At 39.5% G+C, this 27,231-nt stretch overlaps 2 protein-coding genes and 2 long non-coding RNA genes across 12 annotated transcripts in view; 1 reads left to right on the forward strand and 3 right to left on the reverse strand.

Annotated features, from left to right (window-relative positions):
• Window positions 1-1,700, reverse strand: part of CSPP1 (centrosome and spindle pole associated protein 1) — a 76,007-nt gene extending 74,307 nt beyond the window's left edge. Inside the window, exon 1 of one of the 2 annotated variants that reach the window (XM_083517555.1) lies at window positions 1,656-1,700. The gene's annotated coding sequence lies outside the window, so the exon portion shown is untranslated. The remainder of the gene's footprint in view (window positions 1-1,655) is intronic. The other variant, XM_083517552.1, reaches the window with a different exon arrangement.
• On the forward strand, window positions 1,559-20,194 carry PPP1R42 (protein phosphatase 1 regulatory subunit 42). 8 transcript variants are annotated; one of them, XR_014529272.1, is made up of 10 exons: window positions 1,559-1,715; window positions 4,629-4,829; window positions 5,695-5,861; window positions 6,508-6,646; window positions 7,796-7,912; window positions 12,380-12,497; window positions 13,515-13,646; window positions 14,763-14,853; window positions 16,471-16,636; window positions 19,880-20,194. XR_014529272.1 is itself a non-coding variant. In XM_083517611.1 (9 exons), the coding sequence occupies exons 2-9, from the start codon at window positions 4,701-4,703 to the stop codon at window positions 19,956-19,958; spliced, it is 1,047 nt and encodes a 348-aa protein (XP_083373737.1). In that variant the 5' UTR covers window positions 1,574-1,715; window positions 4,629-4,700; the 3' UTR covers window positions 19,959-20,194. The 8 variants fall into 8 exon arrangements, 6 of the variants coding, with proteins under 6 accessions (XP_083373737.1, XP_083373735.1, XP_083373734.1 ...); XR_014529273.1 differs by lacking the exon at window positions 1,559-1,715 and adding an exon at window positions 1,741-1,944 and having other exon boundaries at window positions 14,763-14,873; XM_083517611.1 differs by lacking the exon at window positions 14,763-14,853 and having other exon boundaries at window positions 1,574-1,715.
• LOC310713477 lies at window positions 5,865-10,569 on the reverse strand. The gene is made up of 2 exons (XR_014529281.1): window positions 9,436-10,569; window positions 5,865-6,381 (listed from the first exon to the last, which is right to left on the reverse strand). It is a non-coding gene; the product is annotated as an uncharacterized lncRNA (long non-coding RNA).
• Window positions 12,347-27,156, reverse strand: LOC310713476. The gene is made up of 4 exons (XR_014529280.1): window positions 27,047-27,156; window positions 20,278-20,349; window positions 16,657-16,728; window positions 12,347-12,440 (listed from the first exon to the last, which is right to left on the reverse strand). It is a non-coding gene; the product is annotated as an uncharacterized lncRNA (long non-coding RNA).
• Window positions 27,157-27,231: the final 75 nt, after the last annotated feature.

Below are 27,231 nucleotides of genomic sequence, written 5' to 3' on the forward strand. Positions count from 1 at the left end.
AGTTTATATTGTAATATTTTCTGTCATTTGATAAGTAGGCAAATGAACTTCCAAATTTGAAAGATTTAAAAGTTTTATAGATCCTGTCAAATGCTAGGAAGAAATGGAAATGTTGAAGCTCATCTTGGATAACTCAAAAACTCCTTAGGCAACATGTGCTCTTATAACAGCACAGAACCGAGGCCAGTGACAATTAAGCATATTTATGTTTCATTAACTTAAATAGTATTTCTTCATGTAACAACTGTTTTTAGAATTATATGCTCTGAATTATATGTCCTGCATAGATTTGTTCCCTGGGCTGTAGGGTCCCCAACCATCTTAGCCCTTAGTTATCCATTTCCAGCTGCAGCAGTGCCATACTAGCTTATGGACTTTAAAAAACATCTCCCTTGTAGACTCCTTCACCACTGGGAATAACTGCGTGTTTTTCCCAAATGTTTAAAAAACGGGAAACCCCTAGTGCAACCTGTCATCCCATCCCAAGTAATCCCTTCCATTACACTGGAACTGGCTATTGTGTTCCTGGTGTACTGTCACTACCGTTTATGTCGCGTATAGCATTAAAGGGGGGGGGGGTTGCATAAAAAATAATGTCACTCCTCTGCCCATGATGAATCCTGATTACACAAAGGCATTTTACTCTAGAAAAGCCTTTTTTTCTTGTCCACCTTAATACTAAAGTTGCTAAGGTGGCCTGAGAATTTTATATTCTGTCCTAGCAACTGCAATACATTAACATTATACCATTTTCCTCTAATCAGCAAAATCGTTTCCATTTTTTACTTAGGTGGTGGTATAGCCTTGTATGGAGTGTGCCATTTCACAATGCAGTTGGAGGTGTCCAGTTTAAAAAACAATGCGCAGATACAGCATGGGGAAGGCTAGATACAGCATGGGGAAGGCTTAATCTTCCTTCTTCCTGCCTGCAATCTTAAATGGAGCAGCTGAAGCAAAAGTTTACCTGCAAAGTTCCTAACAGGTGTCCTCAGCGGCCAACGAGATGCTAAGGAGAAAGAAGCCCACCTCAGACTCATTGAAATGAATGGCGCTTCCAAGCAAACATGCACAGGAATGCACTTCACAGCTCTCCCAAAAGGGAGTGCTCAGCTTTGGCTGGCTAAACCAATCATCTCGACAACAGATGAAACATTAGCTGAGGAAAATAATCTAGAAGGTCCACGAGAAGAACGGCGGGTTTATTATCATTCTTCAGTAATAGTACTGCGCGGAAAAGCAGCTCCAAACCCCGAGGTTTGGGACGGGGCAGATTCAGAATGAACCCCAAAACAGTAAAAAAGAAAGTCTACCTCTTGGAAGTACGGTATAATATTATTTTTCCCTATTGACGACGTCGTCGTCCGAACAATTTAAAATTGCATTAAAAATGTGTGTTCTGTAGCACACTTTATTATATATTCCCTATATCTTTAACAAAGCGGGGAGGGGGGGAGGATTCGGCCGTTAAACGATACGTCTCACACATAAAAAATGGAATCAAGTCCCTTTGTGAGGTAGCCGCGCGAACTCAGCTGCGCGCGCCGTTTCGAATGTCAGCGGCATTCAACCCGCCGGGAGAAGCCCCCAACAACAGGCAATTGCTAGGCGGCGACCGCGCCGAGCAGACGTGAAATTGCGCGTGCGCAAACCCTTACCTTCTTCCTCCGCCCGGCTCCTTTCCCCGCTTCGACCGCGACTCGGGAGCGCGCTTCGCTGCGCGGGTCGTAGGTGCGCTCTTGCGCCTCCCGTTGCCCGCGGAAGTGTTTGGACAGGCGACCTTTTCTGCCTCCATAGCAACGCGCTTGGCGTCTCCATCCGTGGCGGCGAAGCCTCTTTGCCTGTGTTCACACGCGCCCTGCTGCGACCCGTCCCCTTACCTGTCGCTGGCGTTTGGCGGGGAAAGAGGTTGTGGGGAAGCGCTGGGCAGAAGGGCGTGGAGTTCGTGTGAGTGGGGAAGGAGACCCGTGTGCGTCGGTGTCGGTGAATAGCGGGGCTTCGACGGCCCAGCCACCTTCTTGAGACATCATATAATTTGCTAGTGTAGGCGCGTTAGCCCTTGCCACACTTCGTCCGAAGGGAGACGACAGTCCTTCTGAGGAGCCCGTATCAAGTCTGGTTTGTGTGTAGCCCCGTAGAAACTGCCCCCCCCCCCCGACCCCTTGGCAATCTTTCGTTTCCGACACTTTTATTTCCCCCAGTCTTGGCTTGATCTGATAAGCAGAGAGAAAAGCGATTGGGGAGCAGGATGCTGGCAGATATGCTAGTGCTTCTTTTGCCATCTCCCCCACTCTTCTTTCTATATGCATGGGTGTAGCTGGGAGGGGGGCAGCTGCCCGCAAAAGAATACAAAACAATACAAATCTGAGGTTCTGCCCCCCCTAACAGAAGCCTCTCCCCCCCCCAACAAAAATCCTGGCTAATTTCAGCAGTTTTTAACACGCCAAGATGATTCCAGCGCTACCACCACGCATAACAGTAAATTGAAGTGTCCCTGCCTGACACGTCGCAGAATTGTAAGGGAGTCGGGACCCCCAAAATCATCTAATCCGACCCCTGCAAAACAGGAGGAGGCATTCGCTTGTTCTGTGGGATTCAAGACAGCTTTCCAGAAAAGGGTGTTTCTGGGTATTGCCTCTTACCCAAAATTAATGGTCAAAAATGTGGGAAAATGTCATTCTCCCCACCCCTTCAGCTAGAAGCATTGCTACTGTAAGGACCATCTTTCATCCGCTGAATAACCCCTATACAAAAGGCAAACCAGAGAACCATGGGCGAAGCCAGAATTTATTTTAGGTGGGGCAGGCTTTATGTTAGGGGGGCAGAGAACTGAGTTAACTAACTGACCAGTTGTGTCACAGGTAAGTATTTTTATATATTTACTTGATTTGAGGGGGCAGCTCACCCCCCTGCTTATGCCCTTGCTTAATCATCGTGCCCATTACACAATTTTGAAATTTCAAAAAGAGTTCAAATTCATTTGACCCTTAAACATAAAAAAGTGGTTGAAGTTCCATTTTGCTACCAGCAGTGCTGTACCATTTCCTGGGCCTTTTCTACTTGATAAGCACTGGTATTTCTACAGATCATTTTAATTTAGAAGTAGTGAACAGCAGTCAATTTATTTCTTGCCCATATCAATAGGACATCTTTCTCACAACTGTTATATGAGGATTGTCCCTGGATCAAGATGAACACAATATAGCACTATACTTGTTTTTAAAAGGTACTAGAATTCCATATTCTAGAGGCATTTCTGGGTAAAAAGCATTCCAATTTGATGAAAGGTTTTCAGATTTTAAAAATTTCATAGTGATATGAATCTTTGCATTCATCAGATTTGCCAGTACAGTGGTACCTTGGTTTAAGAACAGCTTAGTTTATGAGCAACTTGAATTAAGAACGCTGCAAACCCGGAAGTAGGTGTTTTGGTTTGTGAACTTTGCCTTGGAAGCAGAACACATTCCGCTTCCTGTTGAGTGTAAATTGAACCCCCCGCTAAGGGAAAGCACGCCTTGGTTTAAGAATGCTTTGGTTTAAGAACGGATTTCCAGAACAGATTAAGTTCGTAAAGCAAGGTACCACTGTACTGACATGAGCTTACCTGACTCAATTCTGTGTATCTTCTCACATATACAGTAGTGTTGGGAGCTCTAAGGTTCTGGGATCAGCATTTTCTAGTACTTTGTGAGGTGGGGGATCAGGAAGAAGAGGAAGCCCCAGGACTTTTTATTAAAGTACCCATAGTTTTTTGTAATAAATATATATTTTTGCAGTATTGTCACTCTGTGACCACCAGTTTAATTGTGATCAGCCAGAAGTGAGTCCCTTTAAAAGGAACTCAATTTCAAGATAGTTAATAGGACTTTAATTCCAAATTAGGATTATAAAGTCAGGTGTAGCTTGACTGAAAAGCTTTGAATAAAATGTTGCCCCTATGAAATACATACACACACACACACACACGTACTTATAATAATCCTAGATGACAGGTGCCATCTGAGCAGAAGTCCTTATCTCAAACAGAAACAAAGCTTATTCTGAAATACTGTAGTACTTGATCACTACTATGTTTTTCCCCTTCAAAACTACAGTCGTACCTCGGGTTAAAGTAGCTTCAGGTTGAGCATTTTCAGGTTGCGTTCCGCTGCGACCTGGAAGTCACGGAACAGGTTACTTCTGGGTTTTGCCGCTCGCGCATGCGCAGACGCTCAAAATGACATCATGCGCAGAAGCGGCGAATCACGGCAGGCATGGGGTGTGTTCAGCTCAGGATGCGAACGGGGCTCCGGAACGGATCCCGTTCGCATGCAGAGGGACCACTGTAATGGTTTTATTCATATGGAATTTTATACAGATTTTAAAAATCAAAACACCATTAGCCTACTACGCCCTGCTTCTATATAAACAGCTAGGATGTTAGTATAATAGTCTGTAGAAAATTTGGGAAGACATCTGTTACCATTAATCTTTTCTTTATTAGGAATATGACTAAGAATGTCTCTGAAAATGAGAAGAAAATCTCATTGTAATTAAATTATTTCATAGTAACTAGAAAATAATGTTGGAAAAAGAGTATACAATAATTTTATGACTGAAATATACTTTATAACTTTTTGTTTTATTTGAAGGCCCTGTGTGACAAAAAGGAATACATGGATATTGAATTCTTGGGAGTAAAAAACTGACTTTACTGCAAGATTATGGTTCGACTAACATTGGAGCTAATTGGTAAAAGCCTCAATCAGAAGAATCGCAGAGATGAGTCCTTGGCCCATTACTTGAGGAAAACGACTCATCTCAAGTTATCAAATAAAAATATAGATATAATTGTAAGAATACACTGATTATTTGAAAATACAACTTCTTTTTTATTTGTTATTTGCTTTCTGTTGTTAATAGCAATTCAAAGCATTTTTATCCTGCTCTTCAGCCAAAAAGTCTGCCAGAGGTGCTTACATAACTTCAATAAAAACAATACTCTTTCAGTTAGCAAAAGAGTCAGGAGGGAATTTGTTAAATTAAATTTTATACCATTACAATAATCAGCTTGAAATTACTGACTAAAAGACAATAACAGTTAATTTAAAGCACCTTTCATTTGTACTGAAAGTTTTAAATCAGAAATATAGTTTGTTTTAAATATATTTGAGTATAGTGGAAGTAAATGTATTGCTTTCAGAAATTTGCTTGAAATTTGGGGAGATCATAGCATCCCTATATTCTGGAATGATATACAATTCTAGTGTAATTGTCAGTTGGAAAATATGAGCTGAGATCCGAAGAACTAGTTCAGGCATTCCTAAGGGTTTGGCTACGGGCAGTTAGAACTTTCCATTTTCTCCTTTGAACAGCAGACCCCCATGCCCAATAATAAAGTGCTTCTGAAAGTTTCATCCATTTCAAAAGTACAGTAACTTGCTATGTAACTTAGGGGGGAGGACAACTTCAGTGGCCCCTTAGATATTTAGAACAGCGTGCTATTCTTTAGTTCCTAGCCATCATAAATTAAGATAGTATCCATTCATTCTATATTTACAACTATATCTACCAAGGATACCCTAGATAGTAAGATCAAAATGTTGAAGGAAGTATAAAAAAAGCCCATGCAGTAGGAAAAGGCTGTATCTGGGAGCTGAAGCATTTTACTTATGAGTGAACTACACAGTAACACACTTTCTTCATTCTTTCTCTTAGGATGACCTGTCTTTGTGTAAAAACCTTAATGTCCTTTATTTGTATGATAACCAAATTAGACAAATACATAATTTGGATTTTGCTACAAACCTAAGACACCTATACCTGCAGAACAATTGTATTACACGAATTGAAAATCTAGCATCATTAATAAAACTTGAAAAATTGTAAGTTTAAAATTATTATTGGATTTATTAACTGATGTGTAAATTGATATAAGAAATATAGCTACTGTATATACTTGCTGAATATAGTCAATATTTTATTTCAAATATGATAATTTTGTTCACATATTTCATTAATCCAAGAACACATTAACCCAAAGTTTGGCTAGTGATTTTACTGGATGAGTTAAGCATATGTTTGACTCTGTCCCACTGAAATCAGTTTGATTTTTACAGTTTTTTCCTTTGCCTGGATTATGCTTCAGATTAGCAATTGATAATATCTGGAATATTTCTTTACATTTTATTATTAATATTTCTACAATAAAGTAATGAATTATATAGGACAACGTTCCACCCTGCCTCTAAACATTGCTTTAAAACATTTTCATTTTGTTTGGGTTGTTTCCAGGTAATTCTCAATAGATTTGCATACTCTGATTTCTCTTCAGATTTTATAAATCTTTCACCTTTTACAAAATAGATTTGCTTGTAGAAAACTCTGTGATGGTTCCATAGAGCCCTATGGAAATTGGGGTTTTAGTTTAATACACTTTATTTGTCATAAAATACACTTTTTTACTTTTGGAAATGTGTGCATTATTTAAAACAAATTGGGAGAACTGAAAACCTCTTATATACTGTTAAGGTATCTGGGCGGCAATTACATCACTGTAGTAGAAGGCTTAGAGACTTTAGAAGAACTAAGAGAATTACATGTTGAAAGCCAGCAGCTTCCCCTAGGAGAAAAGGTTTTGTTTGACCCAAGAAGTCTTCATTCACTAGCGGTAAGAATATAGAGTTTCAGTGACATCTGGTGAAAGATATTGATTGCGAAAAAATTACAAGAATTATTTTTAAGTCTAATATCTGTTTGCCAAAGAGCTACATTCCCATAGGATATGAATGCAAAAGGGTTAATTTTTATTATTATTACTACTACTACTACTATTTGCACATCAAAAATATGTGTAAAACAAAGGGTGTCCAATAGTAGTGAGTTCTATGGTAATTCTTTTTGTTTTACAATAAGTTCTGTAATCATTTATGTTGCATTCATTTATCATCATTTGATAGAATATGTTTGTCATTCCCATTGCCAAGAACATTTGGTTGACAATGAGCATTTGCTCGGTTAGGTATGTTTAATTTAGAAGCAAAACCCTATTATAATTTTTGTAATCGTATGAAACAAACCAAGGTTGCAAGAAATGTGTAGATTGTTGGCTATAGAATCCTTTTTAAAAATTTCCATTTAAAACTGAGCAAGCACAGCTTAATTATAAGCATTATATGTATTATATATACCCATTAGATGCAGCAAAACCTGATCCTCTTGTATTCCTTCTCACTACTCATTTGTCATTTGACAACTTCAAAACTGAAGCTACAAAAAAGTACAGCTCTATATTTGTATTTTGTATGTATTTTCTTCCTCATCGTTTTTTCATGGTCAATTTACTGCCATTTGTATTATGAAAGAGCATTAAAAGTACCCAGTTTCAGACTATTTAGATTGTATTGTGTACTGATCAATTCCTCCAGGTCCAAGGGCTTTTCTGATCATCCAGTGAAAATCAAGTTAAGCAAAATCTCACTTCAAATTTTCTGCACATCTGATAAGATCTGACTTAGTGGGTAAGATCAGGTTTTCACAAGGCACAGCTGCAGAACAATGAGAAAGGCTCTCAGTCCCAGGGGAATTAACCAGTACACAATACAATCAAAATATGGGTCAAGCAAAAGTGTAGATGAGCCCAAAGCGTTCGTTATGAGGTGCTGATAAAACATACAGTTGTGTGGTGCAGTGCTATGCATGTTTTACTCTAGTGAGAAGTTAGTCTCACTAAGTTTAATCAGGTTTATTCTCTAGTAACCACATATGATTTCAGCAGTTAACTTTTGACTTTTCTTTTTAAATGTTAATTTCATTGCAGAAGTCTTTAACAGTTTTGAATATCAGCAATAATAATATTGATGAAGTGAGTGATTTAGCAATTCTGGAAAATATCTCCCACCTTATAGCTGTTGACAACCAAATTCACCATGTGAAGGTAATAAAGAGGAAATAAGATTGATAAGCATATATGGGAAATTAAGGCAGTTAATATTTAATAATCTTTCAGTGGTTTGAATTATTTGTTTTTATGGGATAATTTAAAGTTAATATGCATGGATATATTTTTCTTTTTCTGTGGCCTACAGTGATGAAGTCCCATTTCATTTTATGGCTTTTACAACACTGTTTATCACACTCATTTCTATCTGTTTATTTATTTCATATAATTTATATACTGCTTGATTGTAGGAAGCAAACCTCAAAGTGGTTTACAAAAAAACGATAAAACAGTAACTTTGTCACTAAAAAAACTGCAACCATAATTTAAAACATACAGAAAGTTAAAACCATAACGGAATAGACTAAAACATTTATCTAAGAGGATTAAACAGATCATGGAGAGCAAGGTAATCAATGCTTATTAGTCATGATGACTATATATTACATCCAGGATCAGAGGAAGCATGTCTCTTGAGTATCACTTGCTGGGAAGCAGTAGGAGAGGCCTACTGCTCTCATGCACAACTTTGGGCTTCCTATAGGCAACTCTTTAAGACCATAAGAAACAAGATGTAGGATGCATTTGGCTTAACCTAGAAGGCTCTAATTACGCTTTTTAAAAATTAAAATACTAATCCATGTGGTTACTAGGTAAAGCTACATCCTAGGGTACAGATGTGATGCTCTGTCCTATGAACCACCAAACAGACAATTAGCACTGTCAGATCTGCGATCCTAATCACATATACACATTCCAAGGTTTCACATTTTGTTCTATGCAACCAAATGGCATGTATGCCAAAAAATGGATCTCCTGTCTCCATGTCGCACAAGAGTACCCCCTTTATGCACATAACCATGGATTATGGTCTATAGGTTCAGATTATAAGACTCTCACTTTTAAATAACTAAAGTAGTACCATTCCTATTTACCGTATTTCGGAAAGCCTTACGCTGGTTCAGTGTTCTGGGAATATGGTTGTAAATCTTTAATTTATTCAACCTTTTGCCATTATTGATTATGACAACAAGATATCAAAAAGATGAATTCCTTCACTTCACAATTCAGTCAGGAACAAGAGAGAAAATATAGATTTTCTGAAAGAGATAATGGCAGACCGTCAGAATGATGACAAATTGCTGTCTACAGATGTAGTTAGGGCAGTTGAGCTAGACACAGCCGATAAAAATTGGAGTACACTGGTCAAATACAGGTTCTTAAATGGCCATCATTAATTGGGAAGAAGGCTGCTGCTAGTACTACGGATGTCATCTGAGGCTTTCACCTCCCACAGTTTGCCTAGAATATAATTTGCTCTTTAGTATTTTGTAGCAGACCTCTAAGTGATAGCATGACATGATCATTTATCAAACAGAGACTGCCCAAAAAAGTGTCTAGTCCCTTTAGTATAGCTTATTGAAAGGCTGTAAAGTGAAAGCACTTTATTAGAGACAGGAAGGCAATGAACAACTAGAGCGTATCCAAAGGGTAATCATATTTCAACATGGGATTAGTACCTTCTTAGATAAACATACAATGGCGTGAGCAGGTTCTGGATCATTTATCAAGTGAGTAGTAGTCAACAAAAATCTGGAAAATTCTGTGGGTACATTCATCAAAGTTTAGCTATTTACTTAGCAAGGTTCCAAGAAATATATACTATTTTACATTTTCAAAACCAGTTTTAGTTGATCTAATTTTTCAAGTGCATTCTAGTTTTTCAAGTATAGGAAGATGATTTCAATGGATCTTACAATGTAAATTTTGACATTTATGGAGAAAACAAAGGCAGAGTTTAGGTTGATAAGAGATTAATGTGAGCCAATGTAATTGCATGTACTTGGACTTTGTTTCAGTTTGGGAAATAAAATGCCAAATTGTCCAGATACGCAAAACATTAGATATGCGAAACACTGTATCTGATATGAAAATACATCCTGATATATTTTTATATGTGAGAAATAATATATGCCTTTTTATTTAGTAATCAGAGCAGAATATTATGTATATAACTATGAAAGAAAACAGTTCCTTGAGGTTAATGTTACAGAAGCAGAATGTTTCTATAAATAGCTCATTGTGGGAAAGCTTAAAAGAAAATCTCCATGTTGCTTTCCATCTTCTGCATGACTCCTCTGGCAAACTTGAAATTTAACAGTCCAAGAATTATGGATTTTCCCAAATATGAAATACTGGAGAGTAAAAAGAAACCCTTGCTCTCCTGCTCCTTGCATCTGGTTTGTGTGGATAACTGGTAGACACTAGAAAATATTGCTGAATAGCTTAAGAGGTTCTGTTGTACATTGAAAAGTAACATTTCCAACAATTTAATCTAGCTAGGACATGACATGAAGCTTCTGCATGTATGTCTGAAACTGGATAGAGAACCATACGTGTAGACAGGACCTGCCAATGCAGTTCCCCTCACTGATCCAAATCTGGTTCTGTGCAGGGGAAACCCTTTCCAAAACTTAGCGTTTGCCACTCATCTATCTGGGAGCAGGGCGGGCACAACACACCTTTTGTCATAGAACTGTTTGTGTACATCCCTGTGTATTGAGCCACAAGTGTTTCGTGATAATCATTGTAAACGACATGCAGGAATGCAAATACAGTAATAATAGGTAATAACGAGTTCTGAAAAAAGCCAGCAGAAGGTAAATTTTGTTCTCCACTCCTCACTGACAGTCTCTAAGTAGCCTCTCCTGAGGGTGAAATACTCTCCAGAATAAGGGTAGCACTGTGGCCTGGGATGTGTGAAAAGGGAGTAGCTGAAAATGAGATGGAGGCATCTTCTTTAAGCAGGATCTCTAAACAGAGAATGTGCTCTGCTTGAATTTCAGTGGTTCTCCCCACAGCCTACCTCATTCAGGAGAGTCCCTGACTCTCAGAAGAAGCCTGTGAAGCTGCCGATGGAGGGGGAGCTGGTGGGAAGGAAAGCTGCCTTGTTGACATATTTATAACTCTCCCTTTGTCTGTAGAGATATCAGGGTGGCCTACAAAAAATGTGAGTTAAAATTAGCCATGGCAAAACAGTATAGTGAGCAAAACTCTAAAAAAAAGTTGAAAACAAATAGAACATTCTAAACGGTCATCAACTTCCGCTGGCACTTCTCAGGATCTAAGTCACTGTAAAGGTAGTGGCATGTTACAAAATTTTCAATAAGAGCATCAAGAAAAAGAGAATATTTACACAGATGGAAGTGAAAATATTTCTCCACTGGTGGAAAAAGCAAATTACTTTCAATTCAGTTGCCAAGTGCTATTATTTCTGGTTGCTGACAACAGTATCCAGAAATGCAATAAGAAGGTACTTGAGCAGTGCATTTCCACAAGAAGTCCCATATCTGCCAAATCTTATAAGTCATACAAGCCATGTTAACTAGTTTATATATTGTAGTAATATAAAAGAAAAACTAGGTCAAATTGCCCTTAATAAAAAAAGAAACCCACACTAGATAAAGGTTATGTAAAAACACAAAACTTTCCTTCTCCTAGCTCAGGCCAAGAAAATAACAGATGTGGAGGAAATTTATTAATTTTATTCTAAATAATTACAATAATCATGAAGGAATTATCTACCTGTGGCTTCCTCTCCATGAACAAACAACTCTGAATTCATTGGCACGTGAAGGGTTTTTGTATATTGTAGAGTGCCATCAAAACAACAACAACAACCAGTAGTAATATTCCAGTGCAATCTACCAAGGTTTCATATATATTCAGTCAGCTACATTATGGCCGGCATCCAGAGATATACCTCCACATATGGGGAGTCTATTTTCTTCATGTAGGCCCTGATGCAACTTGCATGAGGAAAATCAAGCTTTTTTTGCATGTAAGCCCCTATAATTGAGCACATGTATTGTGCAACATCTTATATATATGTATGAAGACCTGTGCAAATGGTAGCTTGAAAAGATTAGACAGATTCATGAAGTAACAAGCTATTGATGACTACTAGCCATGATGACTATGCTCAGCTTCCACCGTTGGAGGCAGCAATGCTTCTCAATACAAGTTGCTGGAAACCAGAGGAAGGGAAGAGTTCTCTTTTTTTGCCCAAATCCTGTTGGTTTCCCACAGGCCTCTGGTGGGCCACCGTGAGAACAGAATGCTGGATGAGCCACTGGTCTAATGCAGCAGGCTCTTATGTTCTTATGTGTTTCTGGTGTTCTGGATTTTGGCCTATATTCTACATTTTACCTTTACAGTAGAAAGTGAAGATCAAAGGGTTGAAATCATGTTTAAGGAATAATTAGAAGGTTGCTTTTTGGCTTTATGTGTAAAGCATTGTGTTTCTTAATTTAACATACCGCATGCCATCATGTGATTACTTTATAAAGGTAGCTGTGTAAATAATATTACTTTAGGAAGTTTACATTTAATTGAATAAATAGAATTATGAATCCACTTAGTTACAGCACTAAGTATTGATTTTCTTTTCTTTGGTATTTGCAGGACTTGGAGTTTGTGCTGGGTGTATGGACCAACCTGCGCAAATTAGAGCTGAATGGAAATCCTGTTTGCCAGAAACCAAAATATAAGGACAGAGTTATACAGCAATCAAAATCCCTTGGTAAAATAATGTACTTTCAGAGAGCACTTTTCTTTTACCAGAAATTAATCCATGCATTAACACACTTACCTGGCAAAAAGTCCCATGATGTACTCATTGGGGCTTACTTCTGAGTAGACATGTCTAGGATTGTGTTGCATACCATACAACTAATTTCCTGTGAATATGTAAGCTAAGTGGGTATAGGATTGTAGCCTTAGACTTCTATATAGGCCAACAGATGTTACTAGGTCACAAAAAAATTACTAGTTTGCCAGTCCCATATATCTATTAGTTGTTAGCAACCTTCAAAATACATTTTTAGTAGAAATAACCTGCCTAGACACCTGAGGCAATTCTTACTCTCCACAGGGGTCCAGAGAGAGGCCTATAACAAGCCACCACCCAATCCTATGTACATTTACTCAGAATTATTGTTGAAATAAAACTCTTCTAAAAGTAAATAGTAATGATTCCAGGCAGACCTCCCATGACTGTTCCAAATCTTGGGTGCCACAGACAAAGAGGCCCTGTCTGAAATATCCAACTAAGAAATATCTGCTGTATTTCTTATGAAGAATGAAGCCTTCAAGCTCACATGGAGGAAAGCACACAGTCACCTGCCAGAATCAGATTGAGCTGATAGAACTACTACAGAAGCCCTTAGGATGCCACCCAGGATGCTGGCACAGCCACCCTCTTCCCCCATGAAAGCTTTCCTAGATTCTGCCAAAGAACTGGTAGAGCACCGGTGGTTGTTGTGCTACCCCACAGCAGGGCTCACTGAAGCATGGAGATGAGATTTTCTCTTGTGCTAGGAATCTAGCACCTATACCATAGCAGGTGGAGATTAGGGAAACAAACTGGTGTTTCAGGTCTGGCATAATCATTGATGGTGAAAGAACAATTCATACTGAGGCAAAAGTTTATCCATGATTGACTTCCTAAGAATACCAGAGCCACATCTAGGAAAGGATTGGGTAAGCCAGAGTTAATCAGCATTTTCTTGATACATGTTTACAAATATTACCTCTTCAGAGTCCCTCGATGGAAAAGAAATAAAAGAAATGGAAAGGCAATTCCTCATGAATTGGAAAGCATCCAGAGATGCCAGGAAGAAAAACAGGGCAGAAAGCATGATGAATGAACATGCACCATATTTACATTTTGGTACACAAACTTTATCTTCATGATCATTTACAAAATTAAGAAAATAGGCTGTTTAGAAGGAAAAGGTTATAATGCTTTTAAGGTTACTGCTAGGAGTGTTTAGTCTTTTCGTGAATGCTGTGGGGGGATTTTTCAACTGGCATGGCCAATACTTCTTCTGAAGCAGTTCTCAAAAGGATTGCTCCTAGAAGCTCTCTTCAACAGGGTAAAACCCAAATGGCTCCCTGGAATACTGAGGAACCTAAATTCAAGGAGCAAGAAGAGTGATGGCTAGATGAATCTGACCAAACACAGTTACAAGCACATCTTTGTGTCTACTGTGTGGCAGTGGTTATGGGCATACTTCTCTGCCAATATTACATCTTAAAGTAGCCATCCAGCAGAGCTTTCCTTTGTGGTAAAGGGTTTTCCCAGATGAAGGAGGTTGTCCCATTATTGGCCTGCTATGACAAATTTGCCAGGCACTTCAAGGGTAAAGTTACTCAGATCCATTCTAAATTGGATGCTAAGTTTGGTTATCCTATAGAGCCGTCCAGAGGACTGACTGGTCCGCTGTTACGAATCAGTTTCAAATACTGCAACACAAGGACATGGACAAGCTGCTCTAATGTATGCAGCCAACCATGTGCCTTCTTGACTCTTACTCCTCCTGGCTGGCAAGAGCAAGCTGACAGAGAGCTTCAAGCATGCTCTGATGAAAGCAACTAGACCCATTTCTTTCTAACTTCATGCCAGGTTTAGTGACTGAAACTGCTTTGGTTGCCCTGATCAGTGACATTTGTCAAGAGATTAACTGGGAGAGTGTGGCCTTATTGATTCTCTTTGCTTACTCAGTGACTTTTGGTACTATTGGCAATGGTATACTGCACCCCCTGAGTTGGAAGCACTGCACTGCCGTGGTTTCATTCCTATCTCCAAGGACAGTTCCAGAGAACAGTATTGGATGACTTCTGCTTGACCTGTAGGGGTTGTCCTATTGAGTTCTGTAGGCTTAAATCTTGTTGCAGATGCTATTTAATATCTATATAAAGCCACTGAGAATAGCCATCAGGGGATTTGGAGCAACTTGTCATCAGTATGTTGATGACACCCAACTCTGTCTCTCTGTTCCATCAGTACCAGAAGAGGCAATGCAGGCCCTGAACCAGTGTCTGTCTGAAGGCAGTGTTGGGCTGGATGTGGATCAGTAAATTGAAGATGAATCCAGGCAAGCCACAGATACTGTGGGTGGGTAGTTCTCTTGCCCAGGAGTTGGCAGAACATGTACTTGATGGGGTTGCACTTGAACAACAAGGTGCATGGTTTGGGGGTGCTTTTAGAACAATCTTTGTCATTTACGACTAGGAGAGCTTATGCCCGTTTTGGCTGGTATGCCAACTACAGCTATTTCTGGATAGGGACATTCCAGCCATGGCTGTTATTGTAACCTCCAAATTGGATTTTAATGCACTCTATCTAGGACTGTCCTTGAAGGTGTTCCAAAAATTTTAACTAGTGCAGAATGCTGGTAGGGGTAGCACACTGTGAGCATATTACTCCTATTTTAAAATCAGTTGCCAATTGTTTTCTGGGTCCAGATGAAGTTGCTTACTTTGACATGTAAAGCCCTAAGTAGCCTGGAACACAAATTTATGCAAAAATGCCTTTTGCTATACTGACATGCCCATGCTGTCTTCTTTGTAACCTCTAAATGGGATGAAATACATAGTGTGAGGACCTGCGGAAGGGCCTCTTCATTGGTGGCACCTTGTGTGGAATTCCCTTCCCAGTTGGGCCATTACAGTGGTACCTCTAAATACGAATGGGATCCGTTCCGGAGCCCCATTCGCATCTAGAGATAAAACATATCTAGCGATGGCACATCTGTGCGCACGCGCGTCGCTTTTCGCCGCGTCTGCGCATGACGTCATTTTGAGCGTCTGCGCATGAGCAAGTGGCGAAACCAGGAAGTAACACTCTCCGTTACTTCCGGGTTTCTGCGGAGCGCAACTTGAACGCGCTCAACTTGAAGCAAATTTAACCCGAGGTATGACTAGTTCAGATTCACTTTTTTTCAGAAAGCATTTGGAAGATGAGAGACCTGACTGGAAAAATAGCTTAGTTTGCTGCTGATAGTATTAGTAAATTGTTGTGTTGCTATGTTATGTATTTGGAGGTTGTGTTATTTTATGCTTTGTTTTTAAATTTTCTGATTTTGTTGCCCTTTGGCTTGTACGAAGTACAGTAGATAAATCTTCTAAAGAAATAAAGTATACTCACTCTTTTCAATAATGCAGTAAAATGATTGATGAATGGGTTATTTATCTTCTGTAGCAAATCTTCAAAATATTTTATAGGAACAATTTTGAACTACATTTACCCAGTATTTTAAAAGTTTATGTACTTTTATTGTGTACAGTTGAGCAGTTATAGTATTGCTGCCTGTAGAGAATCACTGTGTAAAAGTAGTTTTAAAAAAATTATCATCATCATTATTTACCTATTTATGTCATTTTCCAGAGTCTTAGTTTGTAAAATGAGTAACAGAGCAAAGGCTTCTCTTTATCATTTTTCTGCTACTTCCAATTTTTAGCTGAAAATTCTGCTTGGATAATGTTCTCAGACACTTTGACATTAAACATGCACATCAGTAATGTTTATAGTTTATTTTTGAAAAATGCTGTACTTCCATATATTATCCATGGTTCTGTTAAATTGTATTTCCACTTTATCTAGTTATTATATATTTTGCAGGTGTAACCATGTCTTCATTGTTTTGGTTAATATTTCAGGAAAAAAGTTTTTGGAATTAATTAATGCATGCATGTGTTTGTGTACCCTGCAGATAATAATGACAAAGAACACCCACACCCACATTTTCCTATTTACTATTTCCCAATGACCAAAGAAAAACCAAATTTTGCAATTTTGTCTGAGATGCATAGACCTCCTTATAGTAAAGAATCCCATCGAACCGTCCATGAAGAAGACAGAGTTGCTGAGAAAATCAGGTATATTTCTTGTAGCATACCTTTGGAGTCCATCAGTATATGAAACTTCTGCATAACTGAAAGTTCTACATAAATGAGGGGCTGGAAGTGCACTGTTTAGAGAGATGGGTTCACAGAGGTTAATCCACTAAAATTTATATTGACAAGAGAATACATACTAAAAGAGAGGGAGGTTCAGCTTCCTGTGTACAGCTGTAGCACACAGGGACTATTTTGTTGATATTTGAACAATTTTTGTTTTTGAAATTCTTCCTTTTTTCATTTCATATTTTTTAGCAAAATTCTGATTTAGGCTGATCACATTTTGTAACTGATAGGGCCAAACTATATATGTGTAACATTATTTGTGATAGTCCTTTTTAAAATGGAATGTCATTTTGGTAGTATGCTGTGTGCACGCAGGGCGGTGGGGATTTCCAGTTCATATTTGGAAGTTACTGGGGGCAAAAGCCCCTTATAGGGTGATTGGAGTGAAGAAACAGCACACATACAGTCTGCTACCACTTCTCTAATACCATTTACTGTGAAAGCCTGGAAGGGAGGAGAGCTCAATTGATCCTTCTGCCAATCCACTCCTGAGTGGTACAAAATCACCACAATCCAATAACTCTGATATCCTACGCTGATACCTTGCTGATCTACATGGCAAACCGAATCAGTGCTGACTGTGCAGACTTTATATGCAGCTGATTCTAATGCATGTCTGTATTTTTTTCCTCAACACAGCTAGTAGCAATGGGGGTGATTTTAAAAAAGGAATGGAGTATGAGGTTAAAACTTCCCAGAACTACTTCCTGGACCTAATGTAGGATTCTTGCACATGTATTCTTTAAAGTCAGGAGATCCTTGGCCTTAAAGCTGCTTGGGTTTTATGCATCATATATAGGATGTGATCCAAAGATATCTGAGTGTACCAGTAAACTGTCAAACTATCATTGAACTCAAGGATTCTCCCTTTGTCCTTCGCTACTGAAAGTGCCAATCGTCTCTTGCAGTGAGAGGAAATCGGATGCTGGACTCAGCCTAGTCCTCACTTTCCCCCAGAAACTATCAAAGCTGACTGCACTGATTTCCTGTTCAGCAATATATGCACACTGCAGAAGACCACATGAGCATGGTTGAATTCTGAATGTGCCTTCCCTTGCCTGGCAGTAGCATTCTGAGCTCCTGTCAGGAGAAATCTCCCAGTGGAAACCTGTCTCCACAGCAGACCGCCCTAGCTGGGCTCTGCAGTTAGACAGAGAACAGACTCCTTTATCGGAATGATCTGGAAAACATTTGGATTGCCAGAATTAAGATAAATGGGGAAATTATTTATGTAAAATACAGAGTATACATCTGTGCAAAGAACACAAAAGAAATACAAGTATCAGGCATTGGGTAACTGAAATTCAGATAAGAAGTGTTCTGCATTTTCATTTGCATTGCACATATCTTTCTAGTCCTAACACGAGTATATCAAGCAGTTATTAAGAATACATTTCCATACCCACAGTCTGGGAGTAAGTGTCATTGAACTTGAGGTTTTGTTTTCTGAGTAGACATGCTACAAGATTATGCTGTACCCTCAAATGAATATTTTTTACTTATCTCATAGAAACCAATGATAATACTGCAGTCATTGTATGTTCTAGTGGTATTACAGTTTGCATTGTGTAGGGATTTTTTAGATTTAACATTTAGGCTGCAATCCTGTGCATACTTACAGTGCATTGATCTCCATTGAACAAAATTGTATTTATTTCTGAGTAAACATACATAGGATTGTACCATTGAACATATATACTGTACTGGGGACTATACTGTTTATTTAACATCTACAAAAAGCCGTTAGGAGCGAACCTCAGGATATTTAGAATGTGGTGTCAGCAATATGCTGATGCTATCCAGCTCTATTTCTTTGTTACAGTTGAATCAGATGTGGCTGTACAGGTTCTGAACCTGTGTCTGGATGTAATAATGAGAGCAAGTAATTTGAAATTGAATCCTGACAGGATGGAGGTGGGTGGTTCCAGGGTCCAGCAGTTGGGTGATGTGACTGTTCTGGATGGGGTTGCTCTCCCTTCTAAAGAAGGAAGCACACACTTTGGGAGTGTAGCTTGATTCATTTCTGTCTCTGGAATCCCAAGTGGCTACAATGGCTAGGACTAGGAGTACCATATATCGGCATTGCTGTACCTATTCCTGGACCCAAATAACCTGGCCATTGTGACCATGTATTGGTAACATCAAGAATAGACTACTGTAATAATGCTCTCTGTGTAGAGCTTTCCTTAAGCTTGGTCTGTAAGCTGGAGACTGCTGCTACTATGTTACACTGTGGAGTGTCCAATTACCATATTTTTCCATGTATAAGACTAGGGGGTTTTTCCGTTTAAAACAATGTCAAAAATTAGGGGGCGTCTTATACATGGGGCCATCTCCCCCCATTTTCTTAAATCTGAGTCCCAAAAAATAGGGGCGTCTTATAGATATGTGTGTATTGCACTACTTCTAAGGGAGCTGCATTGGCTGCCAATAAGCTACCAGGCCAGGTTGTAGGTTTGGTTTTTGCCTATAAGGCCTAGATGACTTGGGGCTAGAAAACCTACAGGAGCATCTTTCTCCTTACTGCTCCGTTCAAGCATTTTATTCGGCCAAGGAGGCCCTCTTAGTTATACCAGTCTTGGTGAGCAAAAACTAAGGAAAGAGCCTTCTCTGCAGCAGCCCTCTTTTTATGGAACCACCTCCCCTCTGACAAGCACCAACACCGATGATATTTTGGTGCTTGTTAAAAACACAACTGCACTCAGGCTTTTTCTCACATTTAATGTGGAGGAGTCACATACTGATTCCCTTAGGGTTACCAGCTACAATCATATTCATTTCATTATGATCTTGCTGTTTGAACAGTTTCATTGTGATTTGTGTTTTACACCTGTGCACACCAGCTCAAGGCAGATTGTAATAGGTAGTAGCTAAAATATTTTTATAAATAAATATAGCCATTTATAGTGCACTTCTATACATACTCTGTTTAGAAGAATGTGGGTATAGGAGTGCAGCCTGAATGTACTGCCAGAAATAAATGTCTGTGGAACATGGTCTAGTCTAGTTACATACTGAACACTTATGCAGAATTTAACAGAAGCTTAAGCATAGAATATAAACACATCTATGGAGGCAAATGGCATTAAACTGTTATTGTATCCAGAATTATTTTCATCTTTAAAATAATTGCTTTACAATGTTTTGTTCATGTAGCCATTCATCCCTGAAGAATCCTCAAAATGTACAGAAAAACCTGTCTGAACCTCACCTCCTAAGACAAATGCCTCTTTAAGAAGATACTGGAAAAGCAACATCTTTTTGTGTTATCAAGAGAACAAATGAGTGCACCAAACCAACTATGAAGAAAAACTGAATGTTGTGGAGAAAGTTTTATATTTTAATCAGAAAACACTAAGGCATGTTTTAAGTTTTTCATTGCTGACACAGTAATTTTTCATAATACAAAAGCAATATTTTGTATAACAGATCCAATATATGTAACTTCATAAATAAAAAGTTTAAAGTAAAGCACACAGGTGTCTTAATGAGAAAAGGTGCATGGGGAAATCCCAAGGTTTGCAGAAAAAGCTTAAAGCAGAATAAAAACTTACGGTAGAAAAAAGACCCTATCAAAACAGGCCAATGAGGACTCCATATGCTCAGTTGGGTTGGACCGGTGACTGCTGAGGATGGAAAATGGCAGAAAGATAGATGGAGTATTTTGACAAAGGACGTGGAGCTATCCTGACTATCAAAAGGAATCAACACTGCAACATTTGTTTGAAGTCCCCACACATAGGCACTATTTGCTGGCCCTTTTTGTATGTTGGTAAATGTTTTTATTTAAAATATCACACTTTCATAGAAGCCTGTGTACAACATAAAACCAATAATATAATAACATCAATACATACCAGTAGGTAAAAAATTCACAATTCAAAGGCCTGCCTGAAAAATAGTTTTCAAAAGGTGTCTAAAAGAAGACAAAGATGACTCCTAATGGGCTGCTACAGGCAGGGCCTGTCACATTAAATGCTCAGTCCCTGGCAAAGGCTGACCAAACCATGGGTCTCTACCAACAAAACTGCCCCATCAGAAGAGCATCAGAAGATGCTCTACTGAGGTAGAGCATAAGAAATTAGTATTGGCCCCACGTAGTTTAGGGCTTCGGCTTAACAAAAGAACCTTAAACCCGACATGGTAGCAAATTGGCAACCAGTGCAGTTTTCTCAGCAAAGGAGCAGTATATTGCTAGTAACCTGTTCCTGTAAGCAGTCTGGCCTCTGCATTCTGCACTACTTGCAACTTCTGGTCCAGATAACACAATCAAACCAACAAAGTTTGCTACAGTGATTCTTGAGGTTAGCCATGCATGGACTACTGTAGTCAGACTGTCTTGGTCCAGAGATGGTTGCAGCTGGTGTACCCAGCAATGCTAGTAAAAGCCACACAGGTCGCTTGGGCCTCTCATGACAAAGATGCATCAACAAGTGCCTCTAGCTTGCAAACCTGCTCCTTCAGAGGGAGTGAACCCCATCTAGAACAGATTGGGCATAATGGAGAAATTGAGTTGGGTATCATCTGCCTACATATGGCACCGTGCTCCAAAACTCCTAGTGACTACCCTCAACGGCTTCATATAGCATTGGGGAGAGCACTCAATTGGATAAACTGGGTTGAAGAGCACTCTCCCAGCTCTACTCTCTGGACATGATCCTGCAGCTAAGAATGGGGCTACCGATACACATCTCCAGAAGTCCATGGACCTACACCATTAGAGTGACCGTTCTGACAACAATTCCAAAGTCTGCTGTCATTTCATGCAACACACAAGAACCAAATTAGTAGCATCTTGTGTACACAGTACCTGCTCTCCTGCTAGCTGTGGTCCCTTGAGCTCTCTCTTTTTAATCAGTATCCTGTACCCATAATTTTGAACATCATTTGATTTGCTTTAATTTGCAAAATAAGTGATCTCTTTGTGTCATCATAGGTTGATTCACAGTTGATGGCCAAACTGGGTGAGATGCTGGAGACCTTGGCTGGAGGAAAACAGACTTAATTCTTGCCCTCTAGGCTGTTATTCTGGGGGGAAATGCCTCCCTGCTTTTTTCATCCAAAGGGCAAAAGAACAGGACCCTATGGTTGTGGAAACAGCTGGGGGCATGACTTGATTAGAGAAATGGCCTGCAAGGAAATATTTAAGCATCCTTAGCCCTTCATGGCTGCATTTAAAATGAAGGGGGGGGGATCAGGGGACTGTTTATGCATCTCTCCTATATTGTCTAATTTGGCCCTCATTTAAATTAATCTGCTTGGAATTTAAGCTGATTTACATCACAGTCCTCAACACACTTATTTGGAAACATGTTCCAGTGATTTCAGAGGAACTTAATGCCAAGTAAATGTGTTTAGGAGAAGGTGCCAGTTGGCTTAAATTATTGTACTTCAGTTTAACTGGGATTATAAATGAATAAAAGCCAAAATTCCCAAAGGAAGCATTGTTCATCCTGAAAGAATTTTAGCTGCAGACCCAAATACTTCATCTGAGTAATCCCATGGAAATCAGTGGGACTACTCTAGAAACAAGCAGCATAAATTCTTGCTGCTTTTCTGTTTTGCAGTATCCTGCATCTTATACCATCTGTCCTTTAAATTACCGTAACTTTTCCCTAGACTCCACTTCCTAATTACAATTAATACCAAATATTTTAATTTTCTTGGCTACATAAATGGCAACAAATAAATCAGGCTTTATTTTTCTGTCTTGCTGGGTCAGAGATTTGATTTATTGTGTCTATGTTATCACACAATCAAAATTTCAATCCCAGTGTTTGTTTGGGAAAATTCTACACCCTGCCTATTTATTTTGAATGTCTCTTCTCATTAATGTTGCTGAACTGTAATTTCCAGCCTCCAAATATCACTTTTTATTGTTCAGAGTCCCATAAATATATGGTTGTGTGTGTTTTAGTATATATATTCACATACATAGAACACTACCAACAAAGTCCCATTGAATTCTGTTCAGCTTACTTCAATGAGATATAGGATTACAGTCTGAATGTGTTTAGGGATAGATTTCAGATCCAGTCAAACACTGCTGTCCCAGATTTTTGCATTCCCATTTTTCCAGCACAATTTTCAGAGAAGAATTTGGTGAGGATTTTTAGATTATTATTTTTCTCCAAGGGAGAACAACTAACTTGGAGTTGGGGGTATTTCCAAAATGATGCAGGGATTAAATGGTGGAGTATCGCAGTTAAAATTATTGGAGAGAACAAAGCAATGAGTTGTCCTTTCTTCCCACACAGAATATTTTGGGCTTCAGCAGTGCAGGTGGTTGTTTTTAAATTTCCTGTTAGTTTTGATTGAGACATTGTCACCATTGTGCAATTACTAAATTGTGTGTGTGTGGATGGGGGAGGGTGTCAATAAAATAAATGTTTAAAATTATATGCTTAGAGTGAGGTAATGGTGCATACACAGAATTCTATCTCTTGTTCAGAAATCTGGATTTATCATATGGAGTTAGGCCAGGTGGAAGCAACCAGATATCAAAATCTGGAACAATAATGGGACCATCTCTAAATATGTGTATATATTCAAATTGCTATAGTTGTAAAAACTAATATTGGCCATCTCAGTGTCCATCCCACTAATGAAGTAAGTCTGTGTACTTTTATATTATTATTGGATATCAAGAGGGTTTCAGAAATCTACTCCAGGCATGACTAGGGACTTGGGCAGACTTTTCCTCCCTTCTTTCATTGTAAAGCAAGCCCATATGCTGTATTACAAATAGATTTAAAATTTTAAATGTGATTTGCCCCACAGTGTGCTTCTGCTTCTGTGGGGATGCCAAAGGCACATAGAATTAGTACTGTCATTACTAGAGCATGGCCCACAGTCTTCATATTCTGTGGTATTGCGCTCCACACACACTTGCCCCAAACATATGGAAAATCTGTTATACAACAGTCTCCCTAATAAGGGCTATACTGAATGTACGGAAAACCCAACAGATTCTCCTATTTTTGTATTCCTACCTGCAAAAAAAAATTCTCAAATGGGTCCTGGGATTGGTGTTTTGGGAGAAATGGTATTAATTGAAAAGATCCAGTTTTGCCCCTTCCCCCCCCCCTGCAAGGGGATTTTACCCCACCACCTCATACCCGTACCCCACACCATCCCCAAATCTGCCCTGGAGGGTTTCAGGCATGCCCAGAACAGATTTAGGGGGCATGTATGGGGAGGAAAGGAGAGGACATTCAATTGTGCAAGGAGAAATCCTTAGCACTACACTGAATACAACCCAACGTGAAAAGCTGTTTAAAGCACTAGTGATGTTTGGTGGATATCATATAGCGAATTACTATCTACACACAAACATGCACATGGGACAGCTATTTAGCTGTACCATGAAGGTAAGATTTTGGGTCAGAATTCAAGGGCCCCAATCTTCCCAGATTTTGAAGGAAGAGGAGGCCCCTGAAGGACCATTAAGTTTTGGAGCCTAAAAATGACCAAACTGCACCACTGCAGCTAACTACAAATGATAAAACTATAAAATTAAAATTACCTTAATGCTGGCTATTTTAATGTGATGCCTTTCTCTACATGGCAACTTAAAAGAGTTGCTATCTTATTTATCTAGGCTTAAAATATCATTGTTTATTAATTGTGGGAAAGGTTATTGGAAAATATGAAGAGCCGTGACTTTCTCCTCTTTGGCAAAGGTCAATACTGGCAAATTCTGAAAAAGAATAATGGGAGTAAAAGAAAAGAAAAAAGGAACTTATGAAAAGATTGTTTAACCTCCGAGCCCAACGTTTAAATTACTCCCCTCGAGCAAAACGGTTACTTTATCCTAACCCAAACAATTTTCATAAAGAACAATTTCAGCGTTTGTACCTAGAGAATATAGGCATTGCTTTCAATCGTGCAAACGCCTCCCAGGCTTCTAATGGAAAGATGATTAATTCACAGAGCTTGCAACTATTTCCTTGAGGAGAGTGAGATAAGGTACCAGCTAATGGTTTGTTGAGAGCGTCCGTTCGCATCTTGTGGTCCGTGGCTTGGAAACTTGGCTCAGGGCCAGCTTTGAGTTTTATTCTGAAACAATCCTTTGGATTTCATATCAAAGCAGCTTGTCCCCAGTCCTAATTTAAAGCTAAGAGTTAGAGGGAAAGGTGAGAGCAGGGTAAATAAAAATCTCCAAAGAATTTAATCGCCAGCTAATTTAATGCAGAAAAGTGTGTTTAATCAGTCGGGCAGCCATCCTGAGCTCTATTTATATTTATATCTTGTTTCCACATAAAGAACACAAACCAGTGAAACTCAAGGACTTCAAAACCCCACTGATTTCAACAGGAGAGATTTAAGTGTAAAATCGGCTCTCCCATTGAAATTGATGAGCCTTAAGCCCTTAATTCAGATTTTAATAACTGACTTCTATTGATGCTCAGTTAAGTGTTTAGCAGTTTTGCTCTCATGATTCAACATATACTCAGCAATTCTGTTGGAAGTGTTCAGTATCCCAGTTCTCAAAATGTGTTTTCTGCTCTGATTTGCCAACTACAGCTTCTTTCAGAGATGATTTGGCCACCACAATGTACACTATGGTAATCTCCAGACTAGACTACTATAATGTGCCCTACCTGCGACTTCCCTTAAAGAAGTCCCAAATGCAGTGACCAGGTTACCAACTAAGGTTCTATTTAGATAGCCAACTAATATTTACTCAGAGTAGACCCACTGAAATCAATGGTCCTGAGCAGTGCTATTTTTCTAGGAAAAAAGAGATGCCAGAACTCAACATGAATGCCTCCCTTGTTCTCTTATAATGGCAATGGTGCCCACCTGAGAGGTGCTGAAACTGAGTGGTACATAGATTTTATAATAAAACGGGGTATTAATTTCCGCCCCAGCGCCTAATCAATCTGAATTTTATTCCTGTTACAACTGTCTCATCCACACAGTGAGATCCTATAGCACTGCCTGGCTTTGTCTTTTGCTTTCTACTTTGGTTATTGCGAGTGCGTAGGATAAATTAGGAAGCACCATTGTGTGCCACTGCATATAGGACTGGGCCGCTAGGTTTTGGCCCATAAAGGCTGTGATCATAATCAATTAAGTTCTAGGTGTCTCACATGCAAGAAAATGAGTTGAGCGCTAATCCTGCTGATTACTACAGGGCAGGCACCCTGAGATCACCTCATCCATTGCTTTAAAAGAGAGTTAGACAAATTCATGAAGGATAAGGCTATCAATTGCTACTAGCCACAATGGCTATGCACTTTCTCCACTGTCAAATGCAATCTTCCTCTGAGTTGCGAGAGTGCTGTGTTTGTGCTCATGTTCTGCTTGTGGTGTTTCCTCTGGCTGGCCAGTTTGAGAACAGGAAGCTGAACTAGATGAGCCACTCCTCTCATCCAGGGCAGATTGTCTCATGTTCTTTTGCCTGACAGCATTAACAGTTTGTACGCTAAACTTCTAACTTTGCAGAACACTGACAGTGGGCATGTTGTGCATGTTTTAAAACCAAATAGCCATCCAGAGCTTGAGGAACTAATACTTTCATCTGGGGGGGAGATGCAAGCAGAGGCCTAATGGACGGAGTCAGGCCTTTCGTTAGGGTGGCAGGCCTTTTGTTGGTGGGGGCAGAACCTCAGTTAGCTATGTATTTTTATTAATTTTGGGGGCAGCTGTCCCTCCCTGCCCCCCCCGCTACACCCATGCTAATGCCCACCCCCATAGGGCATGGAGGGAGAATAATTAGCAGACCTCCAGATTTTTTCCTGCCTGATTCACCACCCCCTTCTTCAAATAATGCGGTTGGGCCCAGTGTCGGATTTACATATAAGCTAAACAAGCTACAGCTTAGGGCCCCACTCTCTTGGGGCCCCCCAAAAAAATTAAAGGAAAAAAAGCTGGATGTACATTTCCAAAATATAAGATAAAAAACAAATAAACTAAAACCTACATACAGCAACAGTGTTTTGTGTTGTGTAGGCTCCTATGAGGTAAGTAATGGGCCCCGCCTGCTAGCCTGCTCCCTAAAATATCACTGGTTTGCTCATTTCTATATATAGGGTGCCTACATTTTGCATGTGCAAATGGCTTTTGATACCTATTAGGTCTATAAATTACCCTATATTCAACACAAAAAGCAGCCACAATTTGTTGTTGACAAAGGACAGCTGGACATATAACGGGCCCCATTACCTTCAGTAGCTTAGGGCCTCATCAAACCTAAATCCGGCCCTGGTTGGGCCCCTAAACAAAACGCCAGGCGTAACTGACAAAAATCAGAGGTGCCTTCGCCTCAAACCTGCCTGGCTGAAGCCCTGCCAGAGACCCATGCCTGGTTCTACTCACTAGATAAGCACTGCACTCTGCCCATGCCCATATGCCCTCTTCTCCTCATCAGGAGCTGGCGTCAGACCTAACCTTGAAGATGGATGCCAGGCAGGACCATGTGGCCTAAGAAACTCCTGTGGCTCAGATGAGAGCTGCGTCTGCTCAGCGGGAGGAGAGACCGGGTGGAGGAGGATGAAGGTGAG

Source organism: Podarcis liolepis, assembly GCF_965112155.1.
Source record: "Podarcis liolepis genome assembly, chromosome: 8".
NCBI classification, from domain to species: domain Eukaryota; kingdom Metazoa; phylum Chordata; class Lepidosauria; order Squamata; family Lacertidae; genus Podarcis; species Podarcis liolepis.

Excerpts from the sequence above, each read along its gene's own strand:
- PPP1R42 (XM_083517611.1), top strand. The coding sequence starts at position 4,701 with ATGGTTCGACTAACATTGGAGCTAATTGGTAAAAGCCTCAATCAGAAG. Across the intron at positions 5,862-6,507 it reads TTAATAAAACTTGAAAAATT|GTATCTGGGCGGCAATTACA; the intron begins GTAAGTTTAAAA and ends TATACTGTTAAG. Across the intron at positions 7,913-12,379 it reads ACCAAATTCACCATGTGAAG|GACTTGGAGTTTGTGCTGGG; the intron begins GTAATAAAGAGG and ends TGGTATTTGCAG.